The sequence below is a fragment of the Anolis sagrei genome, chromosome 3 (assembly GCF_037176765.1).
Source record: "Anolis sagrei isolate rAnoSag1 chromosome 3, rAnoSag1.mat, whole genome shotgun sequence".
In the NCBI taxonomy this organism is placed as follows: domain Eukaryota; kingdom Metazoa; phylum Chordata; class Lepidosauria; order Squamata; family Dactyloidae; genus Anolis; species Anolis sagrei.
Window position 1 is genome coordinate 81,965,212 of NC_090023.1, and position 17,451 is coordinate 81,982,662.

Consider the following 17,451-nt stretch of genomic DNA (forward strand, 5'->3'; position numbering starts at 1 on the left):
ATCCCACTAAGAACTTGCCACAATTTATTATGATCCACACAAACAAAGGCTTTAGAATAGTCAATGAAGCAGAAGTAGATGTTTTTCTGAAACTCCCTGACTTTCTCCATTATCCAGCGGATATTGGCAATCTGGTCTCTCGTTCCTCTACCTTTTCTAAACCCATCTTGAACATCTGGCAACTCTCGCTCCATGTATTGCTGGAGTCTTCCTTGCAGGATCTTGAGCATTACCTTACTGGCATGAGAAATAAGGGCCACTGTACGGAAGTTGGAGCAGTCTTTCGCATTTCCCTTTTTTGGTATGGGGATATAAGTTGATTTTTTCCAGTCTGATGGCCATTCTTGTGTTTTCCATATTTGCCAGCAAATCGCATGCATCACCTTGACAGCATCATCTTTTAAGATTTTAAACAGTTCAGCTGAGATCCCGTCGTCTCCTGCTGCCTTGTTGTTAGCAATGCTTTTTAAGGCCCATTCAACCTCACTCCTCAGCATGTCTGGTTCTAATTCATTCACCACACCGTCAAAACTATCCTCAATATTATTATCCTTCCTATACAGATCTTCTGTATAGTCTCGCCACCTTCTCTTGATCTCTTCAGCTTCTGTTAGGTCCCTGCCATCTTTGTTTCTTATCATACCAATTTTTGCCTGAAATTTACCTCCAATGTTTCAAATTTTCTGGAAGAGGTCTCGTGTCCTTCCTATTCTGTTGTCTTCTTCCACTTCCATGCATTGCTTATTTAAAAATAGTTCCTTATCTCTTCTGGCTAACCTCTGGAATTGCGCATTTAACTGGGCATATCTCCCCTTATCCCTGTTTCCTTTTGCTTTCCTCCTTTCTTGGGCTACTTCCAGTGTCTCAGCAGACAACCATTTTGCCTTCTTGGTTTTCTTTGGGACGTACTTTGTTGCCGCCTCCTGAACAATGTCGCGGACTTCTGTCCATTGTTCTTCTGGGACTCTGTTTACTAAATCTAGTCCTTCAAATCTGTTCTTCACTTCCACTGTATATTCGCTAGGAATGTTAGTGAGATCATATCTAACTGGTCTGTGTATTTTCCCTGATCTCTTTAGTTTTATTCTAAATTGGGCAATAAGAAGTTCGTGATCTGAGCTACAGTCAGCCCCAGGTCTTGTTTTCACCGACTGGATGGATGTCCGCCACCTTTGGCTGCAAAGGATGTAGTCAATCTGATTTCGGTGTTGACCGTCTGGTGAGGTCCATGTGTAAAGCCGTCTTTTAGGTTGTTGGAAGAGAGTATTCGTTATACACAGCGAGTTTTCCTGGCAAAATTCTATCAGCCTGCGTCCCGCTTCATTTTGTTCTCCCAGACCATGCTTGCCTGTGATCCCAGTTGTCATTTGACTTCCCACCTTGGCATTCCAGTCTCCTGTAATGAAAATAATGTCTCCTTTTGGTGTATTATCCAGTAGTTCCTGCAGATCCTCATAGAACTGATCTACTTCTGCTTCTTCAGCAGCTGTGGTTGGGGCGTATATTTGGATCACTGTAATGTTGAAAGGCTTTCCTTGCACTCGAATTGAGATCATTCTGTCATTTTTTGGGTTGTATCCAAGCACCGCTTTAGCGAATTTCTTATTAATTATGAAGGCTACTCCATTTCTTCGATGTTCCTCTTGTCCGCAGTAGTAGATCTGGTGGTCATCTGATGTGAAGTGGCCCATTCCAGTCCATTTCAGTTCGCTGACCCCCAGAATGTCTATCTTTAGTCTTGACATCTCACCAATAACAACATCCAATTTGCCCTGGCTCATAGATCTTACATTCCAGTTTCCTATGGTGTGTTGATCTTTAGAGCATCGGATTCGTCGTTCACCTCCAGTACCGTCGGCCGCTAGCCTTCCTTTCGGCTTTGAGCTAGCTGCGTCATCACATCTGGGGCTACTTGAACTTATCCTCTGCTCCTCCCCAGTAGCATTTTGGCCATCTTCCGACCTGGGAGTCCCATCTTCCAATGGCATACCGACATATCTCTGTTTGTACTGGTCCATTTAGTTTTCTTGGCAAGGATACTGGAGTGGTTTGCCGTTGCCTTCCCCAGGGATCACGCTTGATCTGACCTCTCTGCCACAACCATCCCGTCTTGGGTGTCCCTTCATGGTTTCGCTCATGACATCATTGAGGTGCTCAAGCTCCAGCGCCCCAACAAGGCGGTGATCCTTTGCGGGACAGAGCATCAGCTATATCATTGTCTGTCCCTACAATGTGAAATGCTTGAAACAGAATGTTGAATTGCAGGCAATGAAGGGTAAACTTCCTCAGGGCTTTCATTACTCTTTGGGATCTAGATGTCAATGAATTGATAACCTGTACTGTGGCTGCATTATCGCACCAGAAGTGTACGGTCGAATTGGTAAACTCCTTGACCCATAATGTGACTGCCACTATGATGGGAAAAAACTCGAAGATGGTAAGGTCCGATGTTATCCCTTCAGCATATCATTGTTTGGGTCATAATTCAGCACACCATTGTTGCCCAAAATAGACTCTGAAACCCATAGCTCCGGAAGTGTCAGAAGCTATCTGTAGGGCATCTCTCAATAATAATTCTTGTTTCCAAATTGAGACACCATTAAAATTTGATAGGAACTGTAATCAGACAGCCAGGTTGCTTTTAATTGTTTTTTATTCTAATGTGATGGGGCGGTGCAGTAACCCCAGCTATTGCATTGCACAGCTTACATAAAAATGCTCTGCCCGGGGCAACTACCCTGCAAGCGAAGTTTAGGTGACCTATAAGCTCCTGGAATTCATGCAACGTTGCCTTATTTCTATCCAGAAATTGTCTTAATCTCTCTATAAGGTTGGCAATCTTATCCGCCGGTAGCCTACAATACTGTCGTAAGGTGTCAATTTCTATTCCCAAAAATGTCAATTTGGTTGCTGGGCTTTCAGTTTTTTCTTCAGCTAATGGCACCCTAACAAACTCATCTGTTGTTGGAAAGACCTTAACAGGAAACTACATTCACCTGAGTGGTGTCTGCCTATAAACAGAAAATCATCTCAATAATGAACTACTGACAAACCTGTATCAATCTTGACAACCCATTCTAAAAATGTGCTAAATGTTTCAACTGTGGAACAAGACACTGAACAACCCATTGGAAGTGCCCGATCCATGTAAAATGAGCCTTCAAACTGGAAACCTAACAATTTGAAATCAAGAGGGTGTACTGGAAGGAGGCGGAAGGCCTACTTGATGTCATATTTTGCCAGCTCGTCCCCTGAGCCCCTGTATCACACCCTACGTACTGCTTTTGTTGAATGATGTGTAATAGACAGTACATAAATCCTCTGGGATCGCATCATTCGCCGATTTGCCCTCTGGGTAGGACAGATGGTGAACAAGACGGAATTCTCCAGGATTCTTTTTAGGGACTATACCCAGTGGAGCCACTTTGAGGCTGAAGTTGGGGGCGTGGAAAAGGGCCCAATACTCTACTCTCCCTAACGTCTTTATTGATCTTATTTTGCACTATGGCTTCCATTCCGATGAGAGATTTTAAGTTAGGGGCCCAGGTCGGATGCCTAGGGCCTTCCACCGGGATGCGAAACCTCTCTTCCAAACCACTACATAAGTAGTTGGCTGCAACCGCATCGGGGTAGGCATCCAACAAAAATTCAAGCCATTGTAGGTTAATTGGGCTGGGACCCTTTGGAAAGAGGGGAAGATCCGGGGTTTTTCTTAGAGAACTGACCAGATCTGAAGCCTTTCCTTTGTTGCAATTTTTTGCAGAGTGGGCTCCACTACAGATTGTGCAAGAGTGTTGAAATCTGAAACCCTTTCTTGTTCATGATCCCTGTGCTGCGAACACCCTGCACATGGCCTTTTGTTGTTGCTGCAGCTGTGGCTGCTGATTGGGAGTCTGGTGAAAGGCCTGGCCTGTCTTAAAGTTTTGAACAGTATGTCCACTGTCAGCCTTTTCACCATAGACTGGCAGGGGTCATAGCCTCCATCCACAGCTGGCCATCAATCAAAACCCATCTCAAGGTAGGGTAACACACAGCATTAAAGCAAAAAACGCGTATCATATAAAAGCCATGCGTTACCTGTGAAATTGATGCATGCTGAATAAATAATATTTAGGAATTGAAATAGTGAATGTGCCCTGGCTGGGTAGGCCTCTGCTAATACTTCTGCATAAATCAAAAATCAGGTGAACCAATTTGCCCAATTTTGGTCAACCTTTTGCTTTTTAATTTTTTCCTTGTGTTCGTCATCTAATTCCTCCTTTTCCTTCTTATCCAGCTCCCGATAATATAGGGTGAAGATGTCAATATATTCATTTTTTAGAATCTTGTCAATTGTTTTTTGTGCCAAGTGAGCACCCAGAGACGTGGTGCTCAAATGGTGGGGAGCTGGGAGGGGCCATTTAGCTGTGCTCCAATACTAGTGAGCCATCTCGCTGGTGATTGGCAATGTAACTGAAGGGTTGGTGACTATGGTTGGCTGGCTAATGCCATTGCCTGGGCTTATCATGGGTTGAGTTATAGAAGGGAATGATGTGGTGGCTTGGCCAGAAATAGTAGAGGGAGGATCAAAGGTGTGTGTTATATTGGTGTTAGTTTGGGTAGTGACCTCTTCCGGGGGGTGCAACTATCCCCAGGGCCAAACTACCATGTCAATGTTACCTGCTGTCATGGTGGGTCAGTAAGCCTGTTGTGATTAGGGTTGTACTTCCATAGCCACCGGAGATGGAGTTGAGTATTTGGGCTGTGCGATCATTTGGCTGCTTGTTGAAGTCTCCTTGTCCCAATCTCCCTTTTCCTGTTCAGCCTCTAAAGCAGAAATATGAGAAGAGAGAGATTTAAACATAAGTGCCTTGCTGGTCAATCGCACTGACGGCTGGGCAGAGGTTGGGACAGAAACTCCTTTTCCTTTCTCCAAAGCATTAACTCGTGCTAAAAGGGCGTTCCGTCAAGGAATGACTACTCCCAAAAGTTAACTGTGTGTCCAGTAATCTTCTTCTCTGAATCTACAATTTGGTGATGGATCTGGGCATTGTATGTTTTTAACCTGTTTCCCCTTCCTTTCCGCTCCCTCACCCATATTGTGCTTCAGTAGTTATATTTATATTTTTAATGTACCAAACATACCAAGTTTGTATGAAAATGTGACTCTATTTCCTGTGCTGGTCAATGACCGAAATAAATGATTTAATTTGAAGAGGGCATTCCATGCTTCTGGAGTAACTTCTTCTTCAGATGAGGAGACCGTGGAAAGTGGAGGGCACTTTTGAGGCTTTCTCTTCACTGGGCCTGAGCCCTTAGCCCCTCCCATGTTCTTTCTTGGTGTTGAGCTGGAAATAAATGAAAAGAGAATAATAGGTTAAGTCAAAGCTTGTTAAAGCCAAGGGGTCCCAGGCATTTGGGGTCATGAAACACTTACCCGCGTCAGCTGGCAGCAAAGAAAGAGCTTAGATCTGTGACACCCACTATTTTATTTATTTATTATTTATTTGCTTTATTTCTAGACCGCGTTTTTCAGCCTAATTAGGCAACTCAATGCGGTTTACACAGTGCAAGTTATCACAACAACAGACAATTAAAACACATCATACACAATAACAAAATCAACAATTATTATCAATTCATTATCCATTCATGATGCCTCGATAACAGAGCAAAATCCATTCTCATAATCCTTGTGCCATTCCTATGTTCAATTTTACCGTCTTCCTATGTTCAGTTGCACTATTTAGCCAAACGCTTGCTCGTAGAGCCAGGTCTTAACCTTCTTCCGAAACGCCAGCAGCGAAGGGGCCTGTCTGATGTCTATGGGTAGGGCATTCCATAGCCGAGGGGCCACCACCGAGAAGGCCCTGTCTCTCGTCCCCGCCAACCGTACCTGTGATGCAGGCAGGACCGAGAGCAGGGCCTCCTTGGATGATCTTAATGTCCGCATCGGTTCATAGGTGGAGATGCGTTCGGAGAGGTAAGTGGGGCCGGAACCGTTTAGGGCTTTGTAGGCTAACGCCAGCACCTTGAATTATACCCGGTAGCAGATTGGCAGCCAGTGGAGCTGGCTCAACAGAGGAGTGGTGTGCTCCCTGAGTGCTGCTCCTGTTAGCAACCTGGCTGCCGAACGCTGGACCATCTGAAGCTTCCGGGCAGTCTTCAAGGGCAGACCCACGTAGAGCGTGTTGCAGTAATCTATACGGGATGTAACCAGAGCGTGGACTACCGTGGCCAAGTCAGACTTCCCGAGGTATGGGCGCAGCTGGCGCACGAGCCTAAGCTGTGCAAATGCTCCCCTGGTCATCGCCGAGACCTGGGGCTCCAGGCTCAGCGATGAATCCAGGATCACACCCAAGCTGCGAACCTGCGTCTTCAGGGGGAGTGTGACCCCATCCAACACAAGCTGTAACCCTATACCCTGTTCGGCCTTTCAACTGACCAGGAGTGCCTCTGTCTTGTCTGGATTCAATTTCAATTTCTTAGCCCTCATCCAGTCCAATACAGCAGCCAAGCACCGGTTCAGGACCTGAACAGCCTCCTTAGTAGTGGGTGGAAAGGAGTGACAGAGTTGGACATCATCTGCGTACAGATAACACTGCACCCCGAAACTCCGGATGATCTCTCCCAACGGCTTCATGTAGATGTTAAACAGCATGGGGGACAGTATTGAGCCCTCCGGGACCCCACAAGACAATGGTTGTGAGGTCGAGCAGTTGTCCTCCATCAACACCTTCTGGGTACGACCCTCTAGGAAGGACCTGAGCCACTGCAGAGCAGTGCCACCAAGGCCCATTCCTGCGAGGCGTCCCAGAAGGATACCGTGGTCGACGGTATCGAAGGCCGCTGAGAGATCCAGCAGGACCAACAGGGACACACTCCCCCTGTCGAGCTCCCGGCGGAGATCATCCACTAAGGCGACCAAGGCTGTCTCGGTACCATGCCCCGGCCTAAAGCCAGACTGTGCCAGATCCAGATAATCCGTGTCTACCAAGAATACCTGGAGTTGTGAGGCCACCACACGTTCCAGGACTTTGACCAAAAAGGGGAGATTGGAAACAGGCCGATAGTTGACGAATTGAGTGGGGTCTAGTGATGGTTTTTTCAACAGCGGTTTTATCACAGCTTGTTTTAAGCTGGCTGGAATTTTGCCTTCCCGAAGGGAGGCATTAACCACCACTTCCACCCACTCGGCCAATCCCCCTCTGGCCTCCTTTAGAAGCCAGGATGGGCAGGGGTCTAGGATGCATGTGGTTGCTCTCATTCCTCCAAGTATCTTGTCCACATCCTCGGGTTTCACCAATTGAAATGAATCCATCAAAATCGGACAAGCAGGTGCTCGTGTTACATCCTATTGGCAATAATATCCTCATTTGTCTAGTTTGATTGTATATGAAATTGTCTTATTAATGTGTCATTTAGTGTGTCATGGACACATAGAGTTGGAAGAAACCTGACCACTCTATTTGTTAAAGCGGCGACTTGCATGGGCAGCTTTAAAGGCTCATGTCCTGACACCTCTCTCTCTATCCATTATACTTCCCGATCTCATCCTGTGTCTATCTCCCTCGAAGTCTTCTTCAAGAAAGAGGATAGAGGGGGCGGAAGCAGTTCAGTAACTCCATCCCCTCTGGAAAGTAGATCTAACCAGATCTACTTTCAAGCCTCTCTCTCTGGGAGGAGGCAAATTTCCTTCCCCGCCCCAACTGTGCAGGGGCGAGGAGGTCCTGTTAATAGAGCAGATACTGTCTATTGTTTAAAACTTAACTCATTTGGTGCAAACCTCCTCTAAAATATTGTTAGCTCAGTAATTTGCCACTACAATGTGTAGGCATTAATCATTTCCATCCATAGATATGCATGCATGCACATACATAGTTATTTTATATTCTTTGTGCAACTTTCCTAGTATGTACATATAACACAATTGCTTGGAAAATATAATTGGAACCAAAAAGTGAGGAATAAAGTTTTACATAATCCATGAAAATAAGATCTTTGTATAGACTTTAAATTGCATTTTACTGTAATCAGCATGAAGAATGGCTCTTTCTTTTTCATATTTAACACTGCTTTTTCCAGCCCCTTTGTTTAGCAATTTATCAAAGAATGGTCTCTATACTATCCTAGATCAACTCATTCATAATGATTTTGATTAAATTATTATGTAAAATTAATATCATTGAATTCCATTTACTAATCTAGGAATAAAATCAAATTGCAAATTGGTTGCAGAAAGGCTAAATCATTATTTCCATATGTTTTAGCGGCACTTGGGAAGCCATGAAGAGAAAATATTTGCTGCTTCACCTTTGGATTCAGAAGTTGATCTGGAAAGTTACCAAACTGCATTAGAAGAAGTACTCTCATGGCTTCTCTCTGCTGAAGATTCACTGCAAGCACAAGGAGATATATCCACAGATGTAGAAGAAGTTAAAGAACAGTTTCACACCCATGAGGTATGTGTAAACAACACAGATTGCAGAAACCAACACAAACACTTCACCATCTCTTCATTGCTGTTCTTATTTTTGAATAGTGTCAAAAGGTCAAAAGCTTGAAATTTGCCTGGTATTTTTGGTCTATTTGTTTATTTAATACATTGTGTTGTGTTCCCTTGTCAAATGTTTAAATTAAAATACTGCAATTGCTTTTAAATGTTTGATTCAGTAAAAGTTATAAAGTTTTAATGGAAACTAAAAGTAGGTTCTACTGTCATTCTCTAGTGACAATCTTTGTTAAAAAAAATATTTTTGAAGGGCTTCATGATGGAGTTAACAGCTCACCAAGGACGTGTTGGTGATGTTTTGCAAGTAGGCAGCCAACTTCTGTCAATTGGAAAGCTTTCAGAAGATGAAGAAAATGAAATACAAGAACAAATGAATCTTCTTAATTCACGATGGGAAAATCTCAGGGTTACAAGTATGGAGAAACAGAACAAGTGAGTAAATATGTATTTGAGCAAGCAATTTTGTTTGTTTGTTTGTTGTTTGCCTTCAAGTCATTTCCAATTTATGACAATCCTAAGAAAGATCTGTCCCAGAGTTTTCTTGACAAGATTTGATCAGAAGAGATTTTTTTTTCCTTTGCTTTTCTCTGAGATTAAAATGTGACTTGCCCAAAGGTTCTCATGGTTGAGGCAAACTATTTATTGCATTATGATCCTTGGGACAAATCTTCTGTATTCCTTCCCCTCTCATTTTTTGCTGGAATTTCATAAGCATTAGTACTGATTGCAAAATAATAGGAACAGAATAGAGCTAGTTTTCTGTACATTGGTTCTTAAAGTTTCTTTTGCCTAAACAGAAATTAGGGTTCTGACATGTCCAGAGACTACTTTGACACATAGAGTGATAGACAGGACTGTATTTGGTACAGCTGGCAGTAGGGGCCCTTTCCTATCTCTGAAGCAGCTGGGAGGGATGATTGTATGGCTCATACTCAGGGCCTACCAGAGTAGGATCATCCCCTTAAGATCTGACCTACGGAGCTCTTTTTGTTAGAAGAAATGTTATTATAATAATTATTATTAACTTTATTTGTACCCCGCTAGCATCTCCTGAAGGACTCGATGTGGCTTACAAAGACCAAGGCCTCAATACACAACATAACAATACAAACCTAAAGGAAATTAAAACAATTAAAGCAATATTAAAACAACAAAACAACAAGTAATAAACAATACACCAAAACACAATAAAACTGGGCCGGGCCAGAGTAAAGGGTACAGAATTAAAAGTGCTGATGTGACAGGTGATATGTAAGGATTATAGGGCAAGTGCAGTGTGCAGTGTGCGGCAATCTTAGTTCTAATAAAGTGCTTCTGGGACTTGGTATTGGAGATTTCCTATTCTGGGAAGGCACATCGGAACAGCCAGGTCTTCAAGTTCTTTCTGAAGACTGCCAATGTAGGGGCCTGTCTAAGATCTTTGGGGAGGGTGTTCCAGAGTTGGGGGGCCACCACAGAAAAGGCCCTGTCTCGTGTCCCCACCGGACGCGCTTGCGACATAGGCGGGATCACAAGCAGGGTCTCTCCAGATGAACGAAGTGAACGCGTGGGTTCGTAGACAGAGATGCGGTCATGCAGGTAGGCTGGTCCCAAACCGTTCAGGGCTTTGTAGGTAAGGACCTACACCTTAAATTGGGCTTGGAAAATAAACGGCAGCCAGTGGAGCTCCTTGGACAGAAGGGTTGACCTCTCTCTGAAAGGAGCACCAGTTAACATCCTGGCTGCTGCCCGTTGGACCAGTTGAAATTTCCGAGCCGTTTTCAAGGGCAGCCCCACGTAGAGCGCATTACAGTAATCCAATCTAGAGGTGACCAAGGCATGGACCACCCCGGCCAGATCAGCCTTCGCGAGGTACGGTCGCAGTTGGCGCACGAGGCTTAATTGTGCGAAAGCCCTCCCAGACGCCTGAGCCTCAAGCGTAAGCGATGAATCCAAGAGGACTCCCAAACTGCAGACCTGTGGTTTCAGGGGGAGTGTAGCCCCGTCCAACACAGGTTGCCACCCTATACCCCGGTCGGGTTTACGATCGACCAGGAGGACCTCTGTCTTGTTGGGATTGATCTTCAGCTTGTTCTTCCTCATCCAGATAGACACAGTGGCCAGACACTCGTCCAGGACCCGGGAGGCCTCCTTGGAATTCGGTGGAAATGAGTAGTAGATTTGTGTGTCATCTGCATAGAGGTGGCACCTAACTCCAAAACTCCGGATGACCTCTCCCAGCAGTTTCATGTAGATGTTAAAAAGCATGGGAGACAGAATAGAGCCTTGCGGGACCCCACGGGTCAAAGGCCAGGGGTCTGAGCAGGCATCTCCCAGCTTCACCATCTGGGATCGACCCTCCAGGAAGGATCGGAGCCACGACAAAACCGTGCCCCCGAGACCCATCCCAGAGAGTCGACCCAGAAGGATACCATGATCGATGGTATCGAAAGCCACTGAGATGTCCAAGAGAACCAACAAGGTCACACTCCCCCTGTCTAGCTCTCTACGGAGGTCACCCACCAAGGCGACCAAGGCTGTCTCGGTGCCGTGACCAGGCCTGAAACCAGACTGTGACTGATCTAGTTAGTTGATGTCATCTAAAAAGCCCTGGAGCTGGGAGGAAACCACCCACTCCAGCACCTTACCCAAAAAAGGGAGATTGGAGATTGGTCTGAAATTGCTCAGCACGTGGAGTCAAGGGAACCCTTTTTGAGGAGTGGACGAACCACAGCTTGTTTCAGGTGAGATGGAAAAAACCCCTGTGTACTAGCTCTTCATATAACTGAGAGGATGGGTTGGGCTTATATATATATTTAATTAATCATCATTATATATGACTAGGCATCAACAGTTAATGTTTTTTTAAACAAACACTAATAATTAGTAAAAATAATCTAAAGTTGTCTTTATGCTATACTATGTGTGACTGTTTATTAACACATAGCATAGCCAACTAGGGCTTGAGCACAGCAGCCATGAGGTACATAATTTGAAATACTTTCCAAAACTAGTCATCCATGGGACCATTGAAGAATAACATTATAAAGGGGACTATGGAACATCTGCTGCCTTCTATTCAGTCTGTGGGTCTAGCCCAGTGTATTCATTAGATGGACTACCTGCAAGATTAAAGAAGACATCTTTCCCAGCCCTACCAAAAGATATCAGGGATTGATGCTGGAACTGTTCAGATACTAAGCATGCACAGTAACATTAACCTGTGACCTTTCCCTAAAAGTAGAAATGTCTTAATAGCTTAAAGAATTTCAAATTACACTGTATAACTTGTCTTGATAGGTCATGTATACATTTTTATAGGTTATAGCAGTTTGCCATGCCAGTAGAGAAAGAACAAGGGGTGAAGAAAATGGATTCATCTTTGGAAGGCATTATGAGTGTTACATTATGTTTCATGATTCTTAAATTAAAAGAATCTTTGGAGAGGTGGAGAGTTGCAATTTCCTCTCAGATATGATTTAAAGCAGATGTGAAAGGTCTATATTTCCAAATGTCCAATTTTATAATAGTCAGTGAAAACTTGAATAATTTTTCAAATAAGCCTTAAACTGGTGTGTTCACCCCCCCCTTTTTTTCTACTACTTCTTTCACATTCTTATAGTGTAATGATATATAAATAAGATGTATGCTGCAGCCATAATTTGATAACAGTGGTAAATTCTGGAGACAACATTAAACCTTGACCATCAGAAATGATGATTAAGCTCATGTTTATTGCAATTTAACTTTGTCCATTTTTAGTACAGTTTATTGCAAGGAAATCTAAAATCAGCCTAGAATAGAATGGAATAGAATAGAATGATAAGTCACCATTAAATGCTTTAAATTGTTAAGAAATGTATGCCATGTTATTATTCTTTGTGGTACAGCTACATTAATGCAGCTCTTGTGGGAGCTCTGAAAATTACTCATTTATATGTTAGTTTCTTTTTAAAAGCAACTAAATTGGAGTACAATTAAGGTTGATTGTATCATTTGAAGTGGTTGTGCTACTTTATTCTCAGCTTGAAAGCTACAATTTACTGATCCTCTCCTTACCTTTCGTTAAGGAAACATTTTATTAGTGTGTTGTTTGAATGGAAGTCATATTATTTTTAAGATTCCAAGTCAAAGATACTCTGTTTAAGATCTTTCTGAATCCCAAGACTTGATGAAATATACAGCCAGCTTACATAGTGTGTAGCCGTAGTTATGTACTAAGAAAAAAGACATATATTATCCTAGAACATGGGTTGGAGTATATTTTATATTGTAAAAAGGACCCATCGAGCATTTCAAGTTCCAGTTAGTTCACACTTGTTCCCCTTAAACAGGTCATAAAAGGACAGTTTGGATTAAGATATTCTGAGTCCATAAAGCATGTCAGGTTTATGAAACCTCATATCATGACCAATAAATAAATAAAAATAGCTATGGAAACACCTGGCCAGGGGGATATTTTCCCCAACAGCTGAGTGTAACTCCACCTCACCCCACCCCCCACCCCCAGGCCAGGCCTTACTTGCTGCTGTACAGAGAATCCTCCCTCAGTCTCATCCAGTCAGGTCTCTCAAATACATACCAGGTCACCATGCTCATCCAGGAACAAGTCCTGAATGTGTGCTGTTTTGCCATTTATGGACCTGGCAGTAAGCAGCAGCATTTTCAGCCCAGAATGTTTGCTACCAAGAATATCCAAATTATTTGGGATGGGGGACAGTTTTGGAGTGACCAGCTTCCTGTTGCTAACTTTGCCCATTGGCAATATGCCTATCACCCATTTCCATATTTCCCTCATCCCTGTATAACTGGGATAGCTGCTCCCTGGGGGCCATGCCTCCTTCCCTTCCTTGGGACAACAACCCACTGGCACTGTACTAGACTCTCCTAGACTCTGGATCTTCTACAGCTGAAAGATCCCTTCACAGGTAGTGGAGTTTTTCTGGGTTCTTTCTTGCTGTCTGTGATCAGTTGGGAGATGGAGTGTCCTGACAGAGATTGTGAGTTCTCCTACTGTGACACAGAAGGTAGGCAAAGCAGGAACACTGGATGTAAAAGTGCTAGCCTTCTGAGGTGTTTCTGGAACCAAGCAGAATATCCTCTTGTAAGCTTCTTTGGGCGGATCCAGACAGACTTTTATCCCAGGAGGATCCACATTTTAAAAGGAGCAATTATCCTCCTCCCCCCTTGCTCTCCTGGTGCGTCATTTCTACACACTGGGAAAGCTGCATGAAGCCTGTAATGGAGGCTGGGTAAGATTATTTTACTTTTCTAAGGGGTTTGGGGGCCTCAGGGGAGCAGGGTGGATATTCCCACAGTTTACCGGGCTTATTTAGCCCTGTAAACTGTGGGAATGGTGTCGACTGTAGTCCAGACACAGGAAATAGTGGGTTTATCCAACACCTTCCAAGAAGGCATGGAATAAATCCACTATCTAATTAATTGGCTACAAACCAGGGTTTTCCTGGTTTGTAGCCAATTAATTTGGGACTGTCCAGAATGTTGTCTGGACAGTCCTTCCTTTATTGCAGTGGATACTGCAGTAAAGATACTGTTTGGACAGGCCCTTTGTTCTCCCTTTTATTCTGCTACTCTCTTTAGCTGAGAGTTGAAGGCTGAGGCCCCTTCCACGCAGCTGTATAAAATCCACATTGAATTGGATTATATGGCAGTGTGGACTTAGATAATCCAGTTCAAAGCAGATATTGTGGATTATCTGCTGTGATATTCTGGGTTATATGGATGTGTGGAAGGACCCTGAGTTGTCCTGGCAGAAGTTATAAAGGAGCCATGCCTAGTTGGCTAGGATGGTCCCAAGCAAAAATTTCTTATACTATGGCCTAAAAGGTAGGTAAAGCAGGAATGCTGGGTGTAAAATCTCTAACCTTCTGGGCTGCCACAATGTTTCTTGTACCCAATACAATGAATGTATCATGTTATAATAAAACCACTGTCATATCCTATCTTTTTGCTATATAAAATGATGTATTTTAAATGTTGAGGATCTAATTGTATGGACTTCTTTTTATTTGGAGCCACTGAAGATTAGAAAAGGAACTATGGTTTGTTGGGTTACTGTAGTTGGCTGAAATTCCTTAAGAAAATGTTGAGAGAAAAAAGAAATAGTAGTGTGAAATCCCAGTACATCATAAGATTCCATCCACTTTACCAGCACAGTTAACTTGTGTTGAACTACTGGTTGAAAGTTTGAAAGATGTAGCTTCATATTCCTCACTTTGATTAATACAGAAGTTGTGTGTAATGCTAACTGAAGAATAATCTTTGATATTTATCAAAGGCCAAGCACAACAAATAAAAAGCAATGTCCAACAGTGTGCTTCTGTGGAAGGTAACATTGCCTCCTCTCCTAGCAGATTAGTTCAAACAAATAAATATCCTTCATCAGCCGCAAGTGCTCAAGAAGAAAGTGGACTCCCTTGCAACCTGACTGTAAGCGACTTTTAATTAATCAAATAGGCAAAGCTTCTTACATTTCACTTGCTATAAAAGCCATAAGTACAACATTTATCATCTCTTCCCATATTGTTCAAAAGAGGCAGGCAAATACTGGCACAATGTATATGCTGTAGATAGCAGTTACAGAACACTGGCCCCAAGCATCCCATCATGAAGTTCATCTTATCTTTTGTATCAAAGAGATATTGGGGTTTTATGTCTTAGAATTTTTTATTCAAAAACAGTCTAAGGCACAGAAATCACTGGTGGATTTCTTTCATGCACTGCCTGAAATATTTAATATTTATGCCGAAAATTGCTGGCATTTTTACTTTGTAATTCCCTTTGTTTACAGAGTAAGAATTTTTATTTTATTACCAGATTTTTAAAACAAACAAAGGGAACCCTGACATTTTTAAAGCAGTTCCCAGTCACTTACATCTGACTGGGGGGTGGGTGGGCATGATTTGAGGCTTTGACCCCACCTCAAAAGCAGTTCTGTTTTCCCAAATGACATTTTTTTTCATTCCAGATATATTTCCATGCAGAGAGGGAGATAGTGAAAATAGTTTACACTCAGAACATGTGTTTTTGCTATATTAAAATTTTCTTTGTAATGTTGCCTTCTCTCTATTTTGAACATTTAAAGAGTATTTCTAAATGTTCAACTGAGGTTTGAAATTATTGTAATACTAGTAATGTAAGAAAGAGGGATTTTTATTGGAGTTCATATTTTTTTAATGGGGAGCAGTATCTCTCTACTTGCTGCAGCTCTGAATTCCCCAGTAATGTATTATGGTTACCAAATTTAGGAAATGGTATATATATTTTAAATCAGACACACATCAAGGTTTGGCCTTCTGGAAAGATTCTTGGCACCTTATAGGTAAAAAATAGTGGGTGGGTTGGAAAAGAATTAGGTGTAGCTATCTTACTTACTTACTTAGGCGATCCCTCGTTGGACGAGTAAGATGGTCTTCCATTATGGATTTCCTTGTGGGTCTGTATGTGGCTGTGGAGCCCTATTGTTGCTCTGCATCTTCTTCCGCAGTGAGGGCATTGGTTTCCAGGTGGAAGGCGGTCCCGGTCGGGGTTGGCTTGACGCGCCTTCCTCCTGGCACGTTTCTCTCTTTCTCCCTCCACTCGTGCCTCCTCAAATTCTGCAGCACTGCTGGTCACAGCTGTCCTCCAGCTGGAGCGCTCAAGGGCCAGGGCTTCCCAGTTCTCAGTGTCTATGCCAGAGTTTTTAAGGTTGGCTTTGAGCCCATCTTTAAATCTCTTTTCCTGTCCACCAACGTTCCGTTTTCCGTTCTTAAGTTCGGAGTAGAGCAACTGCTTTGGGAGACGGTGGTCAGGCATCCGGACAATGTGGCCAGCCCAGCGGAGTTGATGTTGGAGGACCATCGCTTCAATGCTGGTGGTCTTTGCTTCTTCCAGCACACTGACGTTTGTCCGCTTGTCTTCCCAGGAGATTTGCAGGATTTTCCGGGGGCAGCGCTGATGGAAACGTTCCAGGAGCTGCATGTGACGTCTGTAGACAGTCCATGTCTCACAGGCGTATAGCAGGGTTGGGAGGACAATAGCTTTATAGACAAGCACCTTGGTATCCCTACGGATGTCCCGGTCCTCAAACACTCTCTGCTTCATTCTGGAAAATGCTGCACTTGCAGAGCTCAGGCGGTGTTGTATTTCGGCGTCGATGTTGACTTTGGTGGAGAGGTGGCTGCCAAGGTAGCGGAAATGGTCCACATTTTCTAATGTGACACCATTAAGCTGTATTACTGGCATTGGAGAGGGATTGGCTGGCGACTGCTGGAACAGCACCTTGGTTTTCTCAATGTTCAGTGACAGGCCGAGCTTCTCATATGCTTCTGCGAAGGTGTTTAGAGTGGCTTGTAGATCTTCTGAATGCGCACAGACGACATTGTCATCAGCATACTGGAGTTCTATAACAGCTGTTGTTGTAACCTTGGTTTTGGCTTTCAGTCTGCTGAGGTTGAATAGCTTGCCATCTGTCCGATAGATTATTTCCACTCCGGTGGGAAGCTTCCCATCAACAAGGTGAAGTATCATAGCGATGAAGATGGAGAATAGAGTTGGGGCAATAACGCATCCCTGTTTGACACCTGATTCCACCTTAAATGGGTCACTTTGGGAGCCACTGCTGTCCAAGACTGTTCCCATCATGTCATCGTGGAGGAGCCGCAGGATGTTCACAAATTTGTTTGGGCACCCGATTTTGTGGAGGATGGTCCAGAGAGCGCTGCGATTCACTGTGTCGAATGCCTTTGCAAGGTCGATGAATGCCATGTACAGAGGTTGGTTTTGTTCTCTGCATTTTTCTTGGAGGTGTCTTGCAGTGAAGATCATGTCCACTGTTCCTCTGGAGGGGCGGAAGCCATTCTGGGATTCTGGGAGGGTGTCTTCTGAGAGGGGCAGAAGGCGGTTTGCAAGGATTCTTGCGAGGATTTTCCCAGCGTAGGTTAGAAGGGAGATACCTCGATAGCTTCCGCAGTCTGTTCTTT

At 43.6% G+C, this 17,451-nt stretch overlaps 1 protein-coding gene across 15 annotated transcripts in view; it reads left to right on the plus strand.

Annotated features, from left to right (window-relative positions):
- DMD (dystrophin) overlaps positions 1-17,451 on the plus strand; it is a 1,568,405-nt gene that overhangs the window by 570,948 nt on the left and 980,006 nt on the right. For all 15 annotated transcript variants that reach the window (XM_067466757.1, XM_067466754.1, XM_060770144.2 and 12 more), the window contains 2 exons: positions 8,250-8,441; positions 8,742-8,923. In XM_067466757.1, coding sequence (XP_067322858.1) covers positions 8,250-8,441; positions 8,742-8,923 — 374 coding nt within the window. The remainder of the gene's footprint in view (positions 1-8,249; positions 8,442-8,741; positions 8,924-17,451) is intronic.